Below are 25,852 nucleotides of genomic sequence, written 5' to 3' on the forward strand. Positions count from 1 at the left end.
ATACAGTCTGCCTGACGTCAGTGGTCACATAACCAGGACCTGTGATATGAGTGCAGAGAACGTGAAGCTGCATTGCATGCAGGACTGTAAGGTGCAAGGTAATTGTGAGCTCCAGAGTCTATTGTAGTGTATTAATAAGCCGTCTCATAACTTAGAAGCTCTCCTTGAACCTGGTGATAGGCATTTGCATCTTCTGCCCGATGGAAGAGGGAAGAAGAGGAATGTCCAGATTGGTGGAGTCTGTGATTGTGTTGGCTGCTTTACCGAGGCAGCAAGATGTCTCAACAGAGGCCATGGAGGAGAGGCTGGATTCTGTGATGTGCTGAGCTGTGTCCACAACCCTCTATGGTGTCATGTAGTCAGTCATGGGCAGCACAGTTGCTGTACTGCATCTGGATAGGATGTTTTCTATGGTGCATTTGGTGGGGAGTTGCTAAAAGTTTATGGGAGGGACTCTGACTGAGGAGTTATTCACATCGTGCATGTAACAGAGTCGGTCAATAACAGGAGAGGCTGTTGTGTCTTGTTGTTTGTGACATTAAGATACATGGAATCTTTCACCCCACCACCATTTAGTGGGGAGATGATTGACAGTTTTGAAAGAAAATACTTGAAGCAGAGAAAAACGCGGGTTGGAGTAAAGGAGGTAGTGGGATAGGATTGTTATTGTCAAGACAATGATTGTGATGCTACTCCAGTCCATGCAAAGGAGATATTTACAATCCTTGTGGAACGGCTTAATTTTACAAAAATTCCCTTATTTAAATGCAACAAGTGACTTCGTTACTCCCTGACACTGAAAGGCCAATGGCAAGCCGCAATGTGGAATTATTCAGCTGTACAACAGCCCTCAGGAAGAAACTTTCTTTCAGTCTTGCTGTTTTGGCTAAGATGTTTCTGTATCTCCTACCAGATGGCAGGAGATTGAACAGATGTCTGGGATGGGGTGGTCTTTAATGATGATTTTTAATCAGTGATTTTAGATTGGTACGGTGATGTGTTGGTGATGTCAGTTGACATTGCTAATGTCTAGAGCTTGGTTTCTCATTGTTTTCTTCCTTGCGACAGGTCACATGCCTGACATGCAACTACAAATCCAACACAATTGAACCATTTTGGGATCTTTCACTGGAATTTCCAGAGCGATATCATTGTCTTCAGAAGGGTGCGAACCAGCATAAAGAATGCACCCTGACAGAAATGCTGGCAAAGTTTACAGAAACCGAGGCGCTGGAGGGGAGGATTTACGCCTGCGACCAGTGTAACAGTAAGTGATGCGAGTTTTCCGCTCATTTTCATGTATGTATGTCGCAAGCGCCATGCGATCTCCTGTGATAATTATTTTTAACATACACATCAGTGGAGCCAAGTGACACTGTGTGTTTTTGTTTAGTCCATTGTCGTTCGACTTCTTTGATGAAACACAATCTATGATGTCTCTATCTTGCCACAGCTACTAAAAGAGTTAGTGCAAAGGCTCCAGCTACTGTATAGAATGGCCAACTCCACATAATCCTTGCTAACCAGCATAAAGAAAGGATGCACCCTGACTAAAATGTTGGCAAAGTTTACAGAAACTGAGGCCCAAAAACCCACCTGTCAACATCTTAGGATTTCAAAGTAATGAAACACTCTGGTTTCCTCAGCTGTGTAGGTCTGGGGAAAACAGTCTCCAGCCCCACCAAACGTCTGAGATTGAGATGTGAGCCCATCCCAAACCCCCGTTTGTGTAATTTGTTACCCTATTACAAATGGGTGCCACGAAATAACAGACAGTACACCGTATACAATTAAACAATTTAGCTTTATAATTCTTAATTTGATAAAGGGTTAGTAAGGAAAGAGCAAAAAAAAAGAAAAGGGCCCATTTTAATGAAACAGTCTAACGTGCACAAGTTGGAGCTCACAGTTTCCCCGACGTCAGTCCTTCATTGATCTCCCCAGGCTTTGTCGAATCACGGCCCTGCTCCGAGTCGAACCCTACGACCTCTTCTCTCTGGCGTCTTCTCTCTTCGTCCCTCTCTAACAAAAGCCCCAAGCACAACCTTAGTGTCCCTCACCAGAGAAACCTCCCTGACTGAATGTCACACAATTCTCCTCTCTCTTATCTTCAACGGTAGCCCAAACGTAAGCGAAAAGCAAGCAGCTCCCACAGAACATTGCAAGTTACCTATCTTATCTACCCTAATCTGTTATTACAGCATCACCAGCACCACCCTACTCACCATCAATGACATATATACAAAAACATGATGGAAAAGGTGCAACCATGAAGGATTGCACCTCATGGACCATTTCTCCTACTCTCATGGCTACGTAGCATCCACACCAGGGCCACCAGACTCAAAAACAGCTAATCTCCTCAAGAAGTAAAACTGATCAACACCTCTACCAATTAACCCTTCCCTTCACCACAACTTTATCATTTCCTGTTAGAGTCACCTTATGTATAGACTGGCGTCATTTTATGGACATACTGTCTTTATATATAAGCTAACTTATGCATTTATATTTATTGTGTATCTTTTTATTAGTTTGTTTTCTTTATCTTGTGGGTTTTTTGTTCTGCATTGAATGCGGAGTAACAATTATTTTGTTCTACTTTACTGACATTAAACAATCTTGAATCTTGATGTCACTGTATATTACCCTGAGATTCATTCACAGTAGCTGCAAAGAAACACAGTAGAATCAATGAGAAACTACACACAAATACAGACAAACAGCCAATGTGTAAGAGAAGACAAACTGCAAATACAAAAATAGAGATATTTGGATATTTGGCCGAATTTGGAGTATTGTGTACAGTTCTGGTCACCGAATTATAGGAAAGCTGTCAACAAAATAGAGAGAGTACAGAGAAGATTTACTAGAATGTTACCTGGGTTTCAGTACCTAAGTTACAGGGAAAGGTTGAACAAGTTGGGTCTTTATTCTTTGGAGCGTAGAAGGTTGAGGGGGGACTTGATAGAGGTATTTAAAACTATGGGGCGGATAGGTAGAGTTGACGTGGATAGGCTTTTTCCATTGAGAGTAGGGGAGATTCAAACAAGAGAACATGAGTTGAGAGTTAAGGGACAAAAGTTTAAGGGTAACACGAGGGGGAATTTCTTTACTCAGAGAGTGGTAGCTGTGTGGAACGAGCTTCCAGTAGAAGTGGTAGAGGCAGGTTCAGTATTGTCATTTGAAGTAAAATTGGATAGGTATATGGACAGGAAAGGAATGGAGGGTTATGAGCTGAGTGCGGGTCAGTGGGACTAGGTGAGAGTAAGCGTTCAGCATGGACTAGAAGGGCCAAGAAGGTCTGTTTCTGTGCTGTAATTGTTATATGGTTATAGATACAGTGAGTTCCGGTTAAATGGGACATATTGCGACCAGTACATTTTGGTCCAATTAAAACAGCTGCCCCAATTAGCCAAAGTTTCATGGAAGTAGTTTTAAAAAAGCATAAAAAAGACAAACTACCATTTAACAAATTATGTATTTAAACGAAATACAGAACAAATTAGAACACTATCAGTACTTCTACGGTACTATAAAACTGTGTATTAGTTCCTAATAGTTATCGGTGGAGGAATTCATCCAGTGTGTGCCGCTTTGTTCTTTTGATTGACTGTAAATGAACAAAATCAGCCGAGGCACCTAGTGTAGATGAAGGACTGCCTTCAAACAGCGTTTTCAATGATTCCATCCTCCAAATGTTACTTTTCATTGTAACATCCATACCATCATAATTCCTAATTTGTTAAAATAGTGAAATTGTTTCATTTTCACTGCCAGTCGTTTCTGTCATCTCCAGGCTTGACTGCTTGAAACCACAGTGAGCAAAACGGTTCTGAACTGTCTTACTGCTTATTTTGTGCCAACTAACAGTGACAAAAATCTCTGCTTTTTGAATATGAACATGCGCAACTGGTGCTATTTGAATACCGTTTGCTCTAAGCGCCGTGGTGTATCTAACGGCTACAGAGGTGCACGTGTGTGACGCTATTTAGAAAACTGTTCGGTAACCGTCTCCAGCCCCAATTAAGTGCATAGTTTCCTAAATAAACAAAGGGAATTACGATCAATATTATTAATAATATTGATAACATGTGTTGTAGAGTCCTTGAAAGTGTGTCCATAGATTGTGGAATCATTTCTGTGTTGAAATGAATGAAGTTATCCACACTGGTTCAGGAGCCTGAAGGTTGAAGGTTAATAACTTGTCAAAGAATTTCATCCCCAATTTACTGTAAGAGACTTTGCTTTGTTACCAAACAAAAATAAAGACACAGACCCCAGTATACGGTTAACCCTTTAATACTTGATCATGGAGAACTGTTTCAAGACTCTGCCAATGTCAGGTTACATCTTAAATGTATACAGTAAATTTTGGGCAATAGCCAATAGCTAAACATACTTGGTCAGCGATTTCAAGAAGCACTTGTTAAGTATCAGCCAGCCTACAAATGTTTCCGTGCTGTGCACTAAATTAGAACTGTACGTGCACATTCAGTTTCCCTATTAGCCAGACAGACTGGGACAAAGGTTAAGCAATACCTCATTATTGGCAAGACAGAGTCTGTGTCTTATCCTGTTACCCTCATGACCCAAATAGTGAGCAAAACTTAACTAGTCAATATTGACAACAAAATTTAATTTTCTTCCACAGTTTCCTCCTTTTTGATCATCCAATCAACCTTATACCTTGTCCACCTTTTCAGGACACATCTCTATTTCCTCAGGATAGGGAATGTCATACCCAAGGGGTAAAGGCCTCATGTTTAAATAAACTTCTTCATCATATTCTGGATTGAAAGGTCCCAGTTTAACTTGTGGGGATAATTTTACTGGAAGAGCTTGAGGCCAAACTGTCCAGGAACAGGCACATCGTGTGACCATGGCCACTAGTATGATCATTACCAAAATTAGCCTTTAGTGGATGAGGGTTCCCCACCCTAAGTCATTCTTTTCTCTGCACCTGCTCCTTACCATTAACTAATCTGTCCTGTTTTTCTGGCGCCAGAACTTTTCAGGTGTTTGAGTAGCTACATGCAATCTAGGCCAAATATGATTTGTTAAATTGTAGTTAGGCATTTACCATCCTTCAATTTCCCTTAAAGAATACCGATCCAATTGACATTCATGTAGCCTGTTCTTCTGTTGATTATCTGTTGCCTCCTGCATCCCATTCCTTCCTTTCATCTGGCCAGTAAAAGCTTTTAAAATTGCTGATTATTTCATCAAAACATTCTTCCTTTTTATCGAAGGGATTTGGCTTTGAGCATAGGAATCCCTTTGGCAATCCCAGTCAATCTCACTGTATCTTCTGGCCCCAAGCGTTTCAGAGAAGGGGTACTCAACCTGTACTTGCATTAATGAGCAGATATACAGGGGTACCTAAGAAAGTATATTTTCATATGTGAGATACTTTGCTCTTCAAGAACAGATATAATCCATATTTTCAACAAGTATTTGCAATTTCTTAAGACTAAATTGTCCAGCTCTTGTTTGAACATAGCATATAGAAATCTACAGCACACTACAAGCCCTTCGGTCCACAATGTTTTACTGACCATGTATCCTACTCTAGAAACTGCCTAGATTACCCTACCACATAGCTCTCTATTCTCTAAGCTCTGTGTACCTATCTAAGAGGCTCTTAAAATATCCTATTATTTCTGCCTCCACCACCGTCACCAGCGGTGCATTCCACGCAGTCACCACTCTCTGCGTGAAAAACTTAACCCCTGACATCTCCTCTGTACCTACTTCCAGGCAGCTTAAAACTTCGCCCCCTCGTTATAGCCATTTCAGCTCTGGCTATCCACACGATCAATGCCTCTCATCATCTTGTACACCTCTATCAGGTCACCTCTCATCCTCCGTCGCTCCAAGGAGAAAAGGCCAAGTACACTCAGCCTATTCTCACAAGGCACACTCTCCAATCTAGGCAACATCCTCGTAAATCTCCTCTGCACTCTTTCTATAGTATCCACATCCTTCCTGTATTGAGGTGACCAGAACTGAGCACAGTACTCCGAGTGGGGTCTGACCAAGGTCTTGTATAGCGGTAACGTTACCTTGCAGCTCTTGGACTCAGTTGGCAGTAGAATATAAGTCTAGGAACTCAGCACAATGTGTCTGAGACTTGTAACGGCTAAGCAGGCCGCCCTTCCTTGGGACAGAGCTCATTTCAAAAACACAGCTGAAGCCTGTACTGTTCAAAGGTCTGGAATAGCCCATGATCTGGAAAGGCATCAGTTCTTGATGCATTTAACTGAAAGTCTGAATTAACATTTTAATTAACCAGAGATGGAATGTACACCAAATACTGGCATTTGGTATAACTCTGTGCTGTTTAAAAATAATATTGCTGTTACCTTTCAGGCAAACGGCGAAAATCCTCACCAAAGCCTCTTGTCCTGACAGAAGCTCAAAAACAGCTAATGATATATAGACTACCTCAGGTCCTCCGTTTGCACCTTAAACGATTCAGGTAGGATGAATTTGCTACAGCTTCGAAGGATTCTTCTGGTACCTATCAATTCGTGCAACTCTTGAACATTGATTTGTTACTGGCTCTGTTAGCAGTCCACAAAAATGAATGTCACTTTATCGCTGCACAGATTTTCAGAAAAGAAATCCAGACTTTGTTCTGGTTCTGCTTTAGTTTATCCACATAATGCATGTGTATTTTTGTGAAGTCCTGAAATAACTTGTGTCTCTCCCCTCCTGTTCAACTTGGCAAGCCACTGGGGAAGACTCTGTGAAAGTAATACCTGTACTTAATGTTCTGCTGCATTAAATGTCAATTTCCAAGCCTCAAATCGTGGGTGTAAAAAACCTTGCTTTAGTCAGAGCGTGGCGAATCTGTGGAATTCTTTGCCATGGATGGCCGTGGAGGCCAAATCATTGGGTATATTTAAAAAGGAGGTTGATAGGTTCTTGAGTAGTTAGGGTATCAAAGGTTTCATGGAGAATGGGCTTGAGAAAGCTACTAAATCAGCCATGGGGAGCAGGCTTGATGGCCTGGTTCTGCTCCTATGGCTGATGATGAGAAAAGGGAGGGTTTGTTTTAAGAACGCTGTTACTGAAAGAGCAGAGAGAAGCTGTTGAGTGGTAAACACAGCACAATCCAATTTCTAAGTAAAATTAATTCAAGGATGGGTTGCATGAAGATTTTGATTTAGTTCTACATCATAGTGTCATACAACATGGAAATGGACCTCCCGTTCCAACTAGTCCATGCCCACCAAGGTATTCCCGTCCAAGCTGGTCCCATTTGCCTGTGTTTGGCCCACAACCTTCTCAACATTCCCTACCCAAGTACCTGTCCAAATGTCTTTTAAAAATAGTTAGTGTTCCTGACTCAACCACTTCCTCTGGCAGCTCAATCCATGTAGATACCACCATCTGTGAAGAAGTTGCTCGTTGGGTCTCTTTTAAAACCTCTGCCCTCTCATCTTAAGCCTATACTCTCTAGTTCTTGATTTGCCCATCCTGGGGGAAAGAAATACTGTATTCATCGTAACTCATGATTGTATTCTCCTCCGTAAGTTCACCCTTAAGTCTCTTGCACTCTATAGAATAAAGTCCTCACCTCTCCATCCTTTCCCTATAACTCAGTCCCTCAGCCCTGGCAGTATCCCTGGAAATCTCTTTTGCGCTGTTTCCAGCTTAATAACATCTTTCATGTAGCAGGGCAAGCAAAACTGAAGACAATTCTGTGCTGTATCTCAATAAAAATAATAAATGATCCTTAGCCAGGTTTCCACAAAGGCTATAATATCCCAATTCCACATAGCTATCCAAATCCTCAGTTCATCAGACACTTTCACACTTTGAAATCAATGCAACTTACTCCAACAGAGGTTCTTTGGCTACTGGCCATTCTCCTGCCTGTCATGCCTACTAACCCTCACTGATTTCCCAGTCAGTTTCCAGCCTGCTATTTACTTTATTGTCACCAAACAATTGATACTAGAGTGTACAATCATCACAGTGATATTTGTTTCTGCGCTTCATGCTCCCTGAAGTACAAATTGAAGTAAATATAATAAAAATTTAAATTATTAGTCATAATTAGAAAATAGAAAAGGGAAAGTAAGGTAGTGCAAGTCAGGTCCGGATATTTAGAAGGTACGGCCCAGATCCAGGTCAGGATCCGTTCAGCAGTCTTATCACAGTTGGAAAGAAGTTGTTCCCAAATCTGGCCGTACGAATCTTCAAGCTCCTGAACCTTGTTCCAGAGGGAAGAGGAACAAAAAGTGTGTTGGCTGGGTGGGTCATGTCCTTGATTGTCCTGGCAGCACTGCTCCGACAGTGTGCGGTGTAAAGTGAGTCCAAGGGTGGAAGATTGGTTTGTGTGATGTGCTGGGCTATGTTCACTATCTTCTGCAGCTTCTTCTGGTCTTGGACAGAACAACTTCCATACCAGGTTGTGATGCACCCTAGAAGAATGCTTTCTACGGTGCATCTATAAAAATTAGTGAGGGTTTTAGGGGACAGGCCAAATTTCTTCAGCTTTCTCAGGAAGTAGAGGCGCTGGTGGGCCTTCTTGGCAGTATTTGCCTCCCTGATGCTTAGAATCCCACCTCCCTTGCCAGTCTAGTTGAAACGACACCCTCGCCCCACCCCCAGTAGTATTATAAAATCTGCCTGGCAGGTTATTGGTCACCCTGAAGTTCAGGACCCTAGAATTTGTTGAGTTTCGTCAGTACCTCATGATTCGACGTTTCTCCTTACACCTTGCTACTTTTCATGGTTAAGTTGATCGACTGTTTTATTTAAAGGAAATAGTAAAACACTGACTTTATCTGGTTATCTTGTATAGAATGTGAGGTTGTTTTTACAGGGAATTGATGTACTGTACCCGTGTTCCTTATTTCCCTCTTGATGCAGCTACTGTGTTTTTAGGTGGTCTGGGCGCAACCATCGTGAAAAGATAGGGGTGCACGTCAGCTTCGACCAGGTGTTAAACATGGAGCCTTACTGCTGTGGGGATTCTTCCTCCGCTCTCGGCAAGGAAAGCTTCATCTATGACCTCTCGGCTGTGGTGATGCATCATGGGAAAGGATTTGGCTCAGGACATTACACTGCATACTGCTACAACACCGAGGGAGGTCAGTTTGCCACCAGGAAATTGTAAATACATCCATGCTAAAGCTGCTTCGGAGCTATTGTTACACGGTGGCCTCGAGTTACGCTTCAGGGCACCAGCAGCCTGGGTCCTATTCCCACCGCTGTCTGTAAAGTTCTCCCTGTGACCAACATTCCCTCTAATTTGTAATAGCCAGTGGGCGCAAAATTCTTGCGCTGTGCAATTTTTTTTGCCCGGTGCAACAATATGTGCGCATTGAATTTCTAAGTGGAAGTAAACTGAAGCTATTCTAGGGATAATAAGCCATTCTGCTTTAAACAAACTAGTAGTTCTTTTATGCTTCATGGCCTTTGCTTAACAGTAAACAATCCTGTTCTAAAATCTGCAGACAAATCATCGCAAGCTCCACATTGTCCACCCCATCCGCATCAGAAACCAGGAAAGGAAATGCAATTGTGTACAGTCATGAAATATACTTAACGTGCCTATGAGGGTGACAACTTTTTGTACACGGTTTAAATTTTTTTCTGCACTAGTAGCAAAGGATGTGAACGCGCACACCTAGAGGGAACGTTGCCTGTGATCGCGTGGGTTCCTCCAGGTGCTCTGGTTTCTGTCACACCCCAAAGACACGTAGGTAACAGTGAGTGACGTGGGCATGCTTTGTTGGTGTCGGAAGCACGGTGACATGAGCAGGCTGTCCCAGCACATCCTTGGACTGTGTTGCTCGTTGACGCAGGCCACACATTTCACTGTATGTTTTGATGTTTCAGTGCACATGTGAGAATCTTTATCTTCAGATTTCCTTTTTCCAGTGTGCCACCAAACTCAGGAGATCCAGCTTCCTTCTCAGTTTGTACCAGTCTTCCCCCTATCCCATCAGATTTCTGAACGGTCCGTGAACTCTATTTCACTCCTTTCTTTCCAGTGATTTGTTATGCCTGCTGATGTAAAGCAACACATTTCACAACATGGCAATTGATCTGATTCTGATTTAAAGGTTAGCTTTATTTGTCACACGTACTTCAAACCATACAATAAAATTTGTTGTTTGCATCAATGACCAACACAGTCCGAGGATGTGCTGGGAGCAGCCCGCAAGTGTCACTGTGCTTCTAATGCCGGCATAGCTTGCCCCACAGCTTACTAATTGTCGCGGAAATGTACCACGGATCAGTCGACTCGGAGAGCATCTGCTTCAGATTTCTTTATTGTCACATGGAGAGCACAGGCTCCGAAAAGCAGAGCTCCGTGGCTCTGCCCAGCAGAAGATTACACTCACATTTGTATCCCAAGCAGACGTGACAAAAGGCAGGAAGGAGGAACTCTAGCAATTCTAGCAAATAGCGAAGTAGCAAAAATATGTCCTTGAGCAGCAACACATTTTATTTCAGTGTTAGTTCTCAAAAAACATAACAAGCCAGCTGGCTCAACTGCAGACGTATGAAAATTCTCAGAACAAAGAAGTTCAGATACAGTTACTTCTATATCTCAGTTGCGAGGCACATTTCAGTCGCACAGAGTACATTAGTTACAGATAAATGATCGTAGACTTCAAATTCACATTTTAAAACAGATCATTAGCCTCTCAATGCCCATTACAATGTAAGGCCTTGATATTTTCTTCCGCACTAACCCTAACTTGTACGTCTTTGGAATGTGGGAGGAAACCAGAGCCCTTGGATTCATCAGCCACGGAACTGAGTACAGGAGTTGGGATGGTGAAGTTGTATACGACGTTGGTGAGGCCAAATTTAGAGTGTTGTGTGCATTTCTAGTCACCTACCTCAGGAAAGAAATAAATAAGATTGAAAGAATACAGAGAAAATTTACAAGGATGTTGTCAGGACTTGAGTTTTCAGGAAAGGTTGAATAGGCGAGGATTTTGTTCCCTGCAGTGTAGGAGAATGGGGGGGAGATTGGATAGAGATGTACAAAACTATGAGGGTTATAGATAGTGTACATGCAATCAGATGCTTTACACTGAGGCTGGGTGAGACTAGAACTGGAGATCATAGGATAAGGGTGAAAGGTGAAATATTTAAGGGAAGTTTTTTGCTGAAAGGATGGAAAGAGCTGCTAGCAGAAGTGATGGATGTGGGTTTGATTCCAATATTTAAAAGAAATTTGGATGGGTACATGGATGGTTGGGTAATGGTCGATGGGACTAGGGAGAATAACAGTTTGGCACGTTCTAAATTAGCTGAGGGGCCTGTTTCTATGCTCTATGACCCGGAGGAAACCCATGTGGTCACGAGGAGATGTATTAACTCTGTACAGACAGCGGTGGGAGTTGATACTGTAAGACATTATGCTAGCATACCGCCCTGGTTCTGATCCTGACTTAGCCCCTGTCACTGGGCTTGGAGTCACAAACGTTCCACTGGAGGAACTCAGCGGGTTAATCAGGGTTATTATCACTTACAATATGTTGTGAAATTTATTGTTTAGCGGCAGCAGTACAACGCAAGAGATAAAAAAAAGATTACTATAAATTGCAGAAGTAAATAAGTGTGTGGAAGAGGAATTCTGAGGTTGTGTTCATATGTTCATGAACTATTCAGAAACCTAATGGCGGAGGGGAAGAAGCTGTTCCTAAAAGACTGAGCTTGAGTCTTGTACTTCCTCCCTAATGGTAGTAATGGGAAGAGAACATATTTTGAATACTGAGGGTCCTTGGTGCTGGACACAGCTTCTTGAGTCACCTCCCCTTGAAGATGTCCTTGACGGTGGGGAGGGATGCGTCTGCAATGGAGCTGACTGAGTCTACAGCCCCCTTTCAGTCCTGGCATTGGACCGCCCCTCCTCCCCATACCAGGTGGTCAGGAGGGGCGGTCGACATTTTGGTTCGAAACCCTGTGTCATGACGCTCGACCTGTTGAGATCCCCCCACAGTGGGCTGTTTGCTGCTCCAGATTACAGCTTGGGCCTGAGGGCAAACATCGACGGCCCCAGGGCAGTTATCTGGCTTTTCCGAGGCCAGATTCCACCTTGGAGGTTCTCTCGCCTTCCAGCCACGTTCCCTGTCAGAATCAGAATCAGGTTTATTATTCACATCAGTAAGATTGACCGTAAAGAGGATGTACCTCAGCTGGGATTTTAAACAGAAGTCATAGAGCACTGAAAGCAGGCCCTTTAGCTCATGCCAAATTATGACCCTGCCTCGTCCCATTGACCAGGGTGCAGACCATATGTTCTACCTAAAGTGTAAAACAGCCTCAACGTCCATTTTACCTCACACCAAATGATGCTACCATTCACTTTCACAAAATGCATTACAGTGCAAAGATGGATTTCTTCTGGATCCATTGAGTGGTATTGGAAGCAAGGCAAGCAGACAATCCGATGTTCTGAGCTCCCTTATTCCATTCTTATCCCTACCAGCGATAGCCTGCGGGCACTACCTGGGCATTCAGAGGCACAGGATGAAGCAGTGGCCCGGTAGTGTAGCGGTTAGCACAACGCTTTACAGTGCCAACGATCAGTGATAGCACTGCCTGTCAGGAGTTTGTATGTTCTCCCCGTGACCGCCAGGAGCTCCGGTTTCCTCCCACAGGTTAGGGTTAGCAAGTTGTAGGCATGCTATGTTGGCACTGGAAGCGTAGCAACATTGCAGCCTGCCAAGCACAGTCCTCAATTTGACACAAACGATGCATTTCAGTGTACGTTTTGATGTCCATGCCCTAATCTTTTATGGGAGGCGTAGATCATCCAGCGTTAAAGCTGTCAGGTGAGGTTGGACAGCCAAGAACTTTATTCCCTGGAGCCAAACAGACTGAGAGGAAATTTTTATAAATTTGTATACAATCATGAGGGCATAGATAGGGTGAACACAGTCTTTTTCTCAGGGTTTTAGAATCAAAAATGGAGAGCAAATGTCTCAGCGGAGACATTTTAAAAGAGATCTGAGAGACAAGTTCTTCACACACAGGACGGTATCTATGTGCATTGAGCTGCCAGAGGAAGTGCTTGAGACGTGTTCCATAGAGCAGAATTAATCCAGTCAGCCCATTGAGTCTGCTTTGCTATTCAATTGTTCCTCTCAACTCCATTCTCCTGCCTTTCCCCATAACTTTGACACCCTTATTAATCAAGAACCTGTAGGCCTCAGCTTTAAATATACCCAGTGCCTTGGCCTCCACAGCTGTCCATGGCTCAGACTCACCATTCTCTAGCTAAAGAAATCCCTGTTCTAATGGAATATACTTCTATTCTGAGGCTGTGCCCTCTGGTCCTAGACTACCCCACCGTAGGAAACATCCACTCCACGTCCACTCTATCCAGGCCTTTCAGTATTTGATAGGTATCAATGAGATCCCTCCTCATTCTTCTAAACCGCTATGAGTACAGGTCCAGAAACATAAAACTTTTCTCATATGTTAAACCTTCCATTCCTAGGATCATTCTTGTGAAGTAACAACTTATTTACGGTACAACTTAACCAGAATCAGAATCCAGTTCAATATCACCAGCATATGTTGTGAAATTTGTTGTTTTGCAGCACCACATTGAAATACACAATAAAAATATAAATTGCATTAAGTAGTACAGTGCAAAAATCTTACACTTATATAGCTCGGGTGCTTAAGGCCTGCACAGTACTGTAGTAATTGTATGTATTGCACTGTACTGCTGCCACAAGAAAATAGATTCCATGACATACGTGAGTGATGATAAACTTGATTCTGATATGGGTCTCTATTGTGGACTGAGTGTGGGAAGGGGGCAGGGAGATGGGAATCATGGTTGGGAAAAGGGGAAGGGAGAGGGGAGGGAGTGGGAAGCACCGGAGAAACACTCTGTAATGATCAATAAACCAATTGTTTGGAATCAAATGATCTTGCCTGGCTGATGTCTTGATGTCTCAAGGCTGCACTCCTCCCTCCCCCACCGCCCCTGGCACTCTTTCTCTGCCCCCTGCCCCACACCCCTCCCATGGTGCTCCACCCTCGCCATTCCCAATATCCTTTGCACCTGCGAGATTTACAAACTCGCTCTCTGCTCCACGTTGACAAATGCTGTACTGTGCAAAACTCTTAGGCACCCTAGCTATATATGTACCAAAGACTTTTGCACAGTACTGTATGTATAAAAATAAGTATAAAGAAAGAGAGGGGGAAGTACTGATGTAATGTTCATGAGATCTGAAGGCAGATGCGAAGAAGCTGTTCCTGAAAGGTTGACTGTGTGAATTGCTTAAGGTACAATAACAACTTTTAAAAGACAGTCAGACAGGTCCATGAATTGGAACGGTTTAGAAGATAATTGAACAGTTACATGGATGGGAATGGTTTAGAAGATAATTGGACAGGTACATGGATGGGAATGGTTTAGAAGACAGTTGGACAGGCAATTGGATTGGAAAGGTTTAGAAGATAGTTGGACATGTTTAGAAGATAATTGGACAGGCACGTGGTTTGGAAAGGTTTAGAAGATAGTTGGACAAGTTTAGAAGATAATTGGACAAGCACATGGATTGAAAAGGTTTAGAAGGCAGTTGGACAGAGATTTGGATTAGAAAGGTTTAGAAGACAATTGGACAGTATGTGGATTGGAAAGGTTTAGAAGACAATTGGACAGGTACGTGGTTTGGAAAGGTTTAGAAGACAGACTGATTTAGAAGGTTATGGACCCAAGTACTGGAAAATGGGACTAATTGGATGGAGCTCCTTGGTCAGCATATACCAGTTAGGTCTGTTTGCTAGCTGTATAGCTCCACGACCTACTGGGCTGAGAAGGTTTCTGGAGAATGCACAGTATACAACAGATTATCCAGTTATTTCACAGACATTTAATGAACAAATATTATTACTGAAAACAGGGAAAGTGCTTTACAGCAAACACAAGATATATACCGGATTATGCAACTATTTGTGTCCTTTAATTAAAGATAAGGTGGGTGCCTCAATAGTGTAGCGGTTAGCATGATGCTGTTACAGCTCAGAACATCAAAAGAGTTTGGAGTTTTAATTCCGCTTCCTCTGTAAAACAAAAAGTTTGTACGTTTGCATCTGGGTTTCCTCTGAGTGGCCTGGTTTCCTCCCACATTGCAGTGACGTACCGGTGAGTAGGTTAGTGGGTCATCGTAAATTGTCCTGTGATTAGGGTCGGGTTAAGTCTATGGATTAGAGTGGTGGAGCTTGTTGGGCCAAAAGTGTCTGTTCTGCGTAGTATCTCTAAGCAAAATAAATAAACTAATGCTTTATTTTACAACCTGTAATACCCTTTTCTGTCTCCTCTTTAGAATTTTGGGTCCACTGTAATGACTCCAAGCTAAATGTGTGCAGTGTGGAGGAAGTTTGCAAGACCCAAGCCTATATTCTCTTTTACACTCAAAGAACCATGCAGAGCAATGTGGAGTTTGTCACAGAAATGCATTCTGAACCTCAGGTGCCAACTCGGAATTCAGAAAAGAACAGGAGACTGACCTTCCCCTAGAACAGGGAATATAAACCGTGAATGGAACCCTCTGAAGCCACCCAGCATCGTCCGGCGGCATTCACGTTGGGGCTGATTAAACGCTGTTGTTTTCTCATGTGGGCTACACAAAATGCCCTGGGGCTCGTTTACCGAAGCATATATAGCTTTCCTATGCATACAATGGTAGGATTTAATTCTGTACTTGTCAATTAAAAACGTGGTCTTTTCAAAGTGTCCACCTGCCCCAAGCCGGGGATATGGCCGTCTGCTGTATCAACAGTCTTGCAGTCAGGTCTCTCTGGATATTATTTCCGTCGTTGTTGATTTCGTCTCGTAATTTGTGTTACTAGTTGGTCCTTCAATGCCACCATTTCGCACTCTCATCTTCATCCTCCATCTCCCAGAAGGTGCCTTTGTTTTCCACTTGGTCCATTCAGTGATGCAGGTACACAGGTTTCAGCATATCCCCAATGTAAAAGATGTTCCCCGTGGTGCTATACCAGGCCGATCATTAACTGTGTTCACGCAATGACCCAGGGGCTGTCCAGCCTCTCACACTGAATGTTCACTACTTAGCACAGCCTCCAGCAGACCCACTACGACCGGCTGCCAAAGTCACAGAGCAGCAGGGAAGCCTTGTCGTATTTGCTCCCGGCTGCGTGACTTCACACTTCCACCAGAAGGACTTGCGTTGTGATGAGTAGCTGTCACAACACCGGTCCGCTTGCCAGCGATACCAGCAGCCCGTGAGAAAGTCACCTTCTATGGTAAGAGTGAAACCCCGGCCAGATTCAAAACACTTGAGTGTTGGGAGCAAACATGGGTGAAGTGATTTCACACTGTTCTGCGCAAGTGGTTCCGTAATGAGGCTGCTGGATTTTATACAAGAATAGGAATTGTTAGTATTATGGACAAAAGAACTCTGCCGCTAAGGCAGTGTATGTGTAGCTGATCATGCAGCTCTGTAAATGTATATTAAGACTTTTTGAAATAAATGTGGGAGATTAAATCATTTTTATTCAATGTGATCTTGTGTGTGAGTATTGTAGATTACTGGTTTTTGCTTCTGAAAATTGTGAGACCTCTGTGTTCACTATATTTTGGTTCACTGTAAGGATTTTGTAAATTGCAGGGGACATTGTTCAGAACAAAATAGAAAATGCAACATTCGACTGCCCAGTCACCTGTAAAGTAAAACGTTTGAATGTCCACTGAGCTTTCAGAGAAGTGTACCTCAAAGGCTGGTTGTTCCAGGAGGGTTGAACATAGACGGCTAGAGTTCCTGTATTACACACACAAAATGCTGGAGGAACTCAGCAGGTCAGGCAGCATCTGTGGAGGGAATAATCTGTCGAGGTTTTGGGCAGAGAGAGTCTTGATGAAGGGTCTCGTCCCCCAATTTTTTTTTTTTGCTGCCCATTATGCTGCTGGCACTTAAGGTAGCAATGATGGTCCTCTTTCATTGTGTCAGTAACTTCCTCTCTGTTTTCACTACGGTTAGTCTTGCAAGTCCCAGTTGGAGACTCAGGAATATCGTCGCTCTCAGATGCAGTAGGTTTCTTGGATTCTTTTATTGCTGTTTCCTTAACAGTTTTGTTTGACCAGTCAGGGTTGTTGGCCCTGAGCTGAACCCCTGAATCAGGAGGACCAGTGGACCACTCTTAGTCTGTCCTCTACCCTCTGACCTGTTTGGCCTGGGTGACCCTACCAAGAGTCAAAGCATAAAGCCCCCACTCTGGTCAACATAGCTCTCTGGGTCATTGAGGCACGCAAGTCTCCAAACCACAACATGGTTGTGGTCCTCTTGGAGATTGTCCCAAATATCTTGTTTATTTCCCCTCCATAGATGCTGCCTGACCTACTGAGTTCCTCCAGTATTTTGTGTGAGTTGCTCTTTGTTAATGGGTCAGTTAACTGGTGCGATGGTGGTAGTATCCCAGGATTGGATGGGTGCCAGACTCTGTGGCTCTTGCATGAAGTTGAGTGCGTGCTATCAGTCAGATCCAGGTGATGTGGGATGCACAGGAGATACGCTTGTTCAATGGGAGTGCAGTGTCAGAGAAGGGAAATAAGCGTGTGTTAGTCACTGTGTCAGCAGGTCAGAACCAAGAGCTACTCTTGGGTTTTGGTACTGGGTTAGTGAAGGATTAACGAAATACCTTTTGTTTTTTGACTTTTTGTACTGTACAGCAGCAAATTTAGGTATAGTTTCATCAGGGTTTACAAATTTACTGAACTTGTTGTTTGTTTTTGCATGTGAGTGGTTTCAAGATATTAAAAATCTATCTCTCTGTCTTTATTCTGTCCTGAAAGTACTCACTCAGACCAGACACTATGCCGAGTCTGTGAAATAGATCTCACTCAGCGTCCTTTTCTTATCCTCCATCCGACAGCTTGCAGTGCAATCGTTAGACAGCACACTGAATGGCCACTTTATTAGGTACAGGAGTGGAAACCAGGGTGACCTTCTATAGCTGAAGCCCATTCACTTCAAGGTTCGATGTGTTGTACATTCAGAGATGCTTTTCTGCCCACTACTGCTGTAACGTGTGCTTATTTGAGTTACTGTTGCCTTCCTGTCAGCTTGAACTGGTCTGGCCGTTCTCTGCTGACCTTTTCCATTACAAGGCATTTTCACCCACAGAACTGCTACTCACTGGATGTTTTTAGTTCATCGCACCATACTTTGTGAACTCTGGAGTAGGGGTTCCCAACCTTTTATATCTCAGGGACCCCTACCATTAACCAAGGGGTCCATGGACCCCAGGTTAGGAACCCCTGCACTAGAGACTGTTGTGCATGAATATCCCAGGAGATCAGCAGTTTCTGAGATACTCAGACCACCCCATCTGGCACCAATAGTCAAACTCAAAGTCAGAACAATCACAAAGTCACTTTGATCACATTTCTTCCCCATTCCGAATTTTGATCTGAACAACAACTGAACCTTTTGACCATGTCTGCATGCTTTTATGCATAGAATTGTACCATGTGACTGGCTGATTAGATATTTGCATTAACAGATATCTAACAAATACCTAATAAAGTGGCCAATGAGTGTAGAGAAGACAGTTCAGTGTTTGTGGAGACTAGACGTTTAATTTCACTTTCCAATTTAACTTCCCCCGTGTTCATTATTGCATTGCAGAGCATCTTAATCATCCCTTCCCCCTCACACTTTCCACCATAAAACTCCTTGAGCTCTATTTATCCACTTTCACTTCATGCAGTCGGTTTGAACAGGTTTAATGCCTTTTGCTCTGCTGCTTGTAAGGTGATACAGACTGCGCAGGCTGCTTGTTATATGACTGACTACTTCAGCAGGAAAAGCACTGTATTCTTTATTCACCTTCTGTATGAGTCCCTTCTCTGCCCTGCTAGCACTCTTGCAGAACCCTCGACGAGCAATGCTGCCAACGTAGAGCATAGAACAGTCCAGGCCCTTTGGACTTCTTGTTGTGCCGACCGTCTATCCTTCTCCAGGATCAATCTAACCCTTCCCTGCCACGGTGCCCTTCATTTCTCTGTCATCGATGTGCTCATCTCAGATAATGTGTCTGTCTCTATCACCACCCTGGCAGTGTATTCCACGCACCCCCCTCCCCCACCGCACTTTCCTCCCAATAACTTAAAGTTTTGCCCACTTGTATCAGCCATTTCCGCCCTTGGAAAAAGTCTTGGGCTGTCCAGACGTTCAGACTGAACATCAGAATGGGGAAGAGATGTGATTAAGTGACTTTGGCCAGACAGGGTAGTTTGAAAATGCCGATCATATTATATACTTCAATCAAGTCACCTCTCATCCTCCTCCTTTTCAAAGAGCAAAGCCCAAGCTTGTTCAATGTGTCCTCATAGGACATACTCTTTAATCTAGTTAGCATCCTAGTAAATCTCCTCTGCACTTTCTGTAAAGCCTCCAAGCCCTTCCTGTAATGAAGCACCCGGGAATGAACACAATACTCCAAATGTGGTCTGACTGGGATCTTATAAAGCTGCAACATTACCTTGAGGCTCTTGAAGTCAATTCCCCTGACTAATGAAGAACAATGCACCATAAGCCACCTTAACTGCTCTCAACTTGCACAGCAACTTTGAGGGATCTGTGGTCATGAACCCGAAGATGCCACTGTTTCCCCAATCCTGCCATTAACCCTGTAAGCTGCCTTCACTTTGGCCCTTTCAAAGTGAATCACTCACACTTTTCTGGATTGAACTCCATCTGCCACTTCTCAGCCCAGCTCAGCATCTTGTTAATGCCCCATTGTAACCCATGCCAACCTTCACACTCCACAACACCGCCATCCTTCATATCACCTGCAAACTTGCTAACCCGCCCTTCCACTTCATTTATAAAAATCCCACGAAGAGCAGGGGGCGGCAGAGCAGATCCCCAGGTGCCAACTTTTTGCATTCTATTGGTACTGTCAAAAAGGCACAGTTTGAACCATATCTCAGCAATAAACTGGATCAACAATGCTATCTGTGACATGAACCCAGTGAATGTTTTAACTGTGATGCAGAAGTGCTGGCGTTGGATCCAGAGATGTTAGTGTTTTTTCCTAATATGTGTCGAAGTCCGCTCATTTGTGAGTCTGTGCTGAAAGCGAATCTGTACACAGAGAAGGGCTGGTCCCTGTGTCTGGGACCCACATGTTAGTTGTAACTTTGTCCCCTGCCTCTATAATCCACTTAGATGCACAAGAGCTATATGGGTTTCTGTAAACGAGTCCTGATCACACCTAACAGGTACGGCTGTTGCTTGTTTTGAAGGTTTTTATCTCCTTTTACCCTTTCAGATTGTGCGACTAGTTTTGTGTTGGGTCCAATTTCCTTTGCAGTCCTGAGACAAGGTTGTAATCAGCGGCTTATTCACAAGCACTGGAACTGTACGTGTTCTCTTTTCTTTTTCCAGCCCGACACTGGTTTTAGGTGGAGCTTCAGACTAATAAACTTTGTCTCAACACATCTGTAATACAAAGCCGGTGCTAAAGATTCAGTTAATCGAAAGCTCGCCATTGTCTTAAGTCCACACAAGTATGTAAAGCTAACATTTTATTTTGCACCCTCAAAATGCTCCTCAGTTAAAATCCAGTTTAGTAGTGAGCAGGGAGGGAATGTGACGTCAGGGGCACAAGCGATTGCAGTTGCTGGAATCTGGAGCAACTCAGCAGGTTGTTCACCATCTGGTGGGGTATTGGCAGAAGAAATTGTTGACCATTTATGACGAGGCCCTGAATCAGGATCAAATCCTGACCAGAAACGTCAACAATTCTCTTCCCCTGTTGCCCCCACCACCACCCCAGGGATGGGATTTTGGTGCTTTTCCTCCAGCTAATCGCAGGAGGATTTATTAAAATGGTTCTAAATTTCTCCCACTCACTAAGTGTATTCTTTTAAATGTCCATTTTGGAGTTGTCCTCCACTACAGACCTCGCCGCAACCACCCTGCTCATGAAATCTCGCACTAGTGCAGCTCCCAAATAAGTATTTTCCCCTTGAGTCTTCCTCTGTTGTTCATTTTGTCTGTGGTTTCTACTGCAGTCGATAGTTGCTGTGAATGTCCCAAATGTCTGGGTGTTAAAATTACAGAGGGGAACTTGCCAGTTAACTCCACGATCAAAACTGAAATCACCTTCCTTTTAAAGCATGATTAAAAACTAAACTACTGGAGGAAGTCAGCTGGTTAGGCAGGGGCTGCGCTGGAAAATATGCAGTCGGCCATTTCAGGTCGAGACCATTGATCTCCTTCAAGATGCAGATGTGCTGAATTCTTCCAGCAGTCTCTGTGTTGCTCCAGATCCCAGTATCCACCATCTGGTGCATCTTCGTTGCAGTACAAAGTTTGAATTCTCCATCCATCACAGCCTTTTGGAGCAATGTTCTGCCAACGTCTGCTTGTGAATTAACAGCTTCCTGATTTCACCCCCTAATGAAAACTCTTATTTTAAAATTAATTTGCGCCACATAAAATCCATGTAACTGCCTTTCCTAGCGTCTAGTCTCCGGCCCTCAAATTTACGTGATTTCTTTCAAGTGCCCAACAGCTGTAATCCTCTAATTCTGGCCTCCTGCTCTTTCGCTGTACACAGCTGCAACTCCGTCTGTCTCAAGGCCTAAGCTCTGGAATTAATTCTTTAAACCTCTCCATCTCTGTTTTAGTTGTCTGAAATCTTGTGTTGACCAAGCCTTGGGTAAGCTCGTTAGTCTTAAATGTTGGCTGATAATATCACTGTGAAGTGGTTGGGGGAGATTTACCTTATTAATGTTATCCTAACAATCCTTGCCATAGGAAAGAACTCTGTACTCAGAGAATCCTTTAAACGACTTGAGCACTGTTTTTATCTTCACATTTTGCATAAATCAGGATTATTGAAAAGATTGTTGTCTGTTTTTAATTAACTTGCTAACTGAAATTGAGATTACAATTTCCCCTCTATTTATGCCATTATAAATGTGTTTGAATTCTAATTATTGAACAATTTTGATTCTGAATGATCAGAAAGGGACTAGTTTTGCACATCTTCTAAGATTCATCTTTCAGAACTAAGCAACTTAGGGACAAGTATTGGTTATATGTGTACTGGTGGGAGTCCATTGTGGCAGAGATGGACTGATTAATTTCATTTTGTGTGTTGTCTACATGTCAAAGCAATGGAAAGGGCTGTAGTTCTTTTTACCTTTTTATAGATGATTTGGCTCATCTTTTTGGGAAAGTATTGAGGCCTGTAATTTTTTTTTAAAGTCAAGCTTTAAAAACAAGAATATCCAAAATAGGGATTGTAATTTTAATGTTCTGCCACATGATGCCAGCAGTGAGCATTCTGAAGTTGTGTCTGATCTATGAAGCAATAGTTATATTGAACTACAATATTAAAAAAGATTCTTGATGTGAGGGGAGGGGTGGTGAAGATCGTCTTTAAGAACTTTTCCCTTATCTTTATTTAAAATATTTCCCCCCTCTTGTTTTCATGACGTGCTCCTACCTCTAACAGAACACACAGCCCATGTGTTCCCCGGTGACAGATTATAATTCCCCGTTTGAGGAATTGTCTTGTAAGGAATGTAGAACTCTCCCATTTGTCCACCTGAATACAGTTCTCAATAGCTGCTTCAGCATTAAACCCATCTGTCAGCTGCATTGGAAAATTGCATTCGCTACCTTTTTGTCTATGTTAAATAGAAATTTACCAATTATGTGCTCCTCTTCTGAACCCCCATTTGCTGCATTAATATAAGGGGTTAATAGCTTTTGGTTAATCTGTGACATGTGCTGTAACCTGTTAGACGTTTCAACCTACTGCCTAAGCTAGACATCTCACCCCAACAGCGACATCTCCTTGTAATAATTACATATTCTGTTTCACAGTGTTCGCTTTAAATCCTTCTGTTCGTTTTGGTAAGTCTTGTTGCATACCGGACTAGTTTTCCTAGACTCTCATCCATGTTAGTTTTATTTTTAGGTTAGATTATAGCCTACTTGTAGATGGCTTGATATTTTTTGAAAATATATTAATTTAAATGTTTCCATTGTCGTGAACACTACAATAACTGGTACAAAGAGAATTGTATCTAAGACTTTGACAGGTATATTGTATGTTGTATTTTTTGTTTGTGAGGACTGTCTTCATTCCCTTCATGCACTTGCACTCTATACTGCGGCAGCTGAGACGAGCTGGAGGAGACACAGTCTTTATAGTGAATACCCACTGTCACCTTACAACTTGATGTCAAGGACTGTCACCTTCTGCATTCAAACAACACAAGACTGTGATGGTGCTGACTGCTCTTTGCATCTGTGAATACAAACTGTTCTTAACCAGCAGATTTTAAAAAGAACACATATATACTAGTGTACATTTTTGTGAACTTCATAATGTAATATATACATGAAGATTGTTTTTTTTAAAAAATTGTCTGGTTTCTTTTATGTCATTGTTTTTATAAAAACAAGGTTTTACTCAGGCCTTTTGTTACCAGGTCCGCAAGGAGGTGTGGTCCAAGTTCCCTCCTATTGTTTACTGCCCTGCATTTGGAAAGCCCCAGATACACAGGCAGGGGGGGTGGAGTGGGGAGGGGAGGGCTTCAATACCGTCCTGAGGATACCTCTTTTGTCATTGAATGGAAATTATAACAAGGCCAACTGGTTAGATTTCTGTTTGTCCTAGGCAGCCAAGTAAAGGATTGGTTTTTTTGCATCTGTTATCCTCACAACTGCAATGGGAGGTGCCCAGAAATCAGATGCATGCAGTGAGTCTGGGAAGGGGTAAAAGCACCAGCTTGTACCCAGTCCAGTTGGCACACAGAATAAATCCGGTAGCTTGTCAAGATTTGACCGTTTGAACTGATTGACAGCTGCAAAAGACGAGGTAAATAGAAACCAGCTTCACCATTGTGGACAAGTTACCTGTCATTATTTTCAATATAAACCTTCTCAGCTAATTCCAGACATGATCAGGCATACTGGTTTCCCCGGATGAGATTCGCCACTGTGTTAATTTCACAATTCAAAAGTTTTTAATTTTTTTTAACTAGGAGTTGAGTAAGTCCAATGTTGTTAATGTGGCTGATGTTGTACAGCCGTGTAATAAGTTACGTGAATAGGAGTGCGTTTTTAAATGCTACTCGGCGATATTAACCAGCAGGAAGTTATTAAGTTCAACTCTGAGTTTCAGAACAATCACTGTGTGAGAATAGTTAGGCTGACAGCACAAAATATTTTAGGAAGAACATTCCAAATTTCAATCCTCATTCCAGATTTGCAAATATTTATATAAATGCCTGTGTAAATGGGGCTGGAGAAATGTCCAGTTAAGAAGAGAAAAAGAAATTGTTTTAAGCACATGCATGAGTTTATTTTTTTGATTTGGGATTTTTTATAGATAGTGCCATGAGCCCTTTGAAGGCACGTGGTAGCAAGGAGAGTGGCTGGAGCTGCGCGTGGATTGTATCGTTATGTTGGATGTTCAGTAGCGGGTTCTAAATGTTAGATTAGGGCACTTTGTGTGTTAGCAAATGTGGCTTGGTATTTACAGCACATTGAATCAGGGTGCAATCCTGTACTGTCTTGGTATGTCAACCAATCTGGATTTCATATCCTGTGATCTGATTTTTTTTTAAATAGAAATGATTTTTCTAAACTTTTGTCTTTCTACATCTATTGTTTTGTAAGTTAAAAGTTCCTAATGAAAAAAAATAAAGAGTACAACTTTAGAATTTAACAGTAATAAAATGCCTGTCTCGAAAGCATTTATTCTACTTCGATTGTCTCTCATCTCCATGGTAACAACTTACACTGCATGTCATTAGTTTTTCTAAATATTCTTCATGTTAGAACGTACAACTTACAACACAGTAAAGGTTTTTGGCATGCAATGTTTGAATTGAATTGACTTTATTTCTTACATCCTTCACATACAAGAGGAGTAAAAATCTTTGTTACGTCTCCATCTGAATGTGCGATGTGTAAATTATAGTAATTTGTAATAAATAGTATGTATAGTAAGATGTACAACAGAACAGCTAATATAGCTTAGAAATACAATTGTATCAGCATGAATTAATCAGTCTGGTGGCCTGATGGAAGAAGCTGTCCCGGAGCCTGGTGGTCCTGGCTTTTATGCTGCGGTACCGCTTCCCGGATGATAGCAGCTGGAACAGTTTGTGGTTGGGGTCACTCGAGCACTTTTTACTTACGTCGCTGTAAATGTCCTGAATAGTGGGAAGTTCACATCTACAGATGCAATGGGCTGTCCGCACCACTCTCTGCAGAGCCCTGCGATTAAGGGAGGTACAGTTCCCATACCAGACAGTGATGCAGCCAGTCAGGATGCTCTCAACTGTGCCCCTGTAGAAAGTCCTGAGGATCTGGGGACTCATGCCAAACTTCATCAACCGTCTGAGGTGAAAGTGGCACTGTTGTGTTTTTCTCACCACACAGCCGGTATATACAGACCTCCTGTTTTAAACTACTTCAAGATCAATCGAACCTTTCCCTCCTACATAGTCCTCCATTTTTCTATCATCCATGTACTTATCTTAAATATCCTTAATGTGTCGGCCTCTACCACCACTTTTGGCAGCACATTCCACGCATTTCACTCTGTGTGAAAAACTGACCAAGACCTGACGATGAGTCTCAAGCGTGAAACGTCGACTCTTCATTCCTCTGCCTGGCCTGCTGAGTTCCTCCGGCATTCTGCAGCTTTTTGTTTCTAGCTTTATATTCTACTTATTTTATTCAGGAGTCAGTTTTAGTGCTGTTTTTGGTGGTCTTGGAAAGAACAAGATCCCAAAGTACAGACCACTAGGTGTGAATATGTGTCGAATAATCAGTGTTCCTTTATTGGA

General features: G+C 42.7%; 1 protein-coding gene across 8 annotated transcripts in view; it reads left to right on the forward strand.

Annotated features, from left to right (window-relative positions):
- LOC132381001 (ubiquitin carboxyl-terminal hydrolase 49-like) overlaps positions 1 to 24,241 on the forward strand; it is a 105,815-nt gene extending 81,574 nt beyond the window's left edge. For 5 of the 8 annotated variants that reach the window (XM_059950060.1, XM_059950058.1, XM_059950063.1 and 2 more), the window contains 4 exons: positions 1,069 to 1,267; positions 6,373 to 6,481; positions 8,887 to 9,107; positions 15,330 to 24,241. In XM_059950060.1, the coding sequence (XP_059806043.1) occupies positions 1,069 to 1,267; positions 6,373 to 6,481; positions 8,887 to 9,107; positions 15,330 to 15,523 (723 nt within the window). In that variant the 3' untranslated portion in view covers positions 15,524 to 24,241. Of the gene's footprint in view, positions 1 to 1,068; positions 1,268 to 6,372; positions 6,482 to 8,886; positions 9,108 to 9,621; positions 11,592 to 15,329 lie in introns of those variants that run through there. The other 3 variants (XM_059950064.1, XM_059950065.1, XM_059950066.1) reach the window with 3 other exon arrangements.
- Positions 24,242 to 25,852: the final 1,611 nt, after the last annotated feature.

The sequence above is a fragment of the Hypanus sabinus genome, chromosome 25 (genome assembly GCF_030144855.1).
Source record: "Hypanus sabinus isolate sHypSab1 chromosome 25, sHypSab1.hap1, whole genome shotgun sequence".
Lineage (NCBI taxonomy): Eukaryota > Metazoa > Chordata > Chondrichthyes > Myliobatiformes > Dasyatidae > Hypanus > Hypanus sabinus.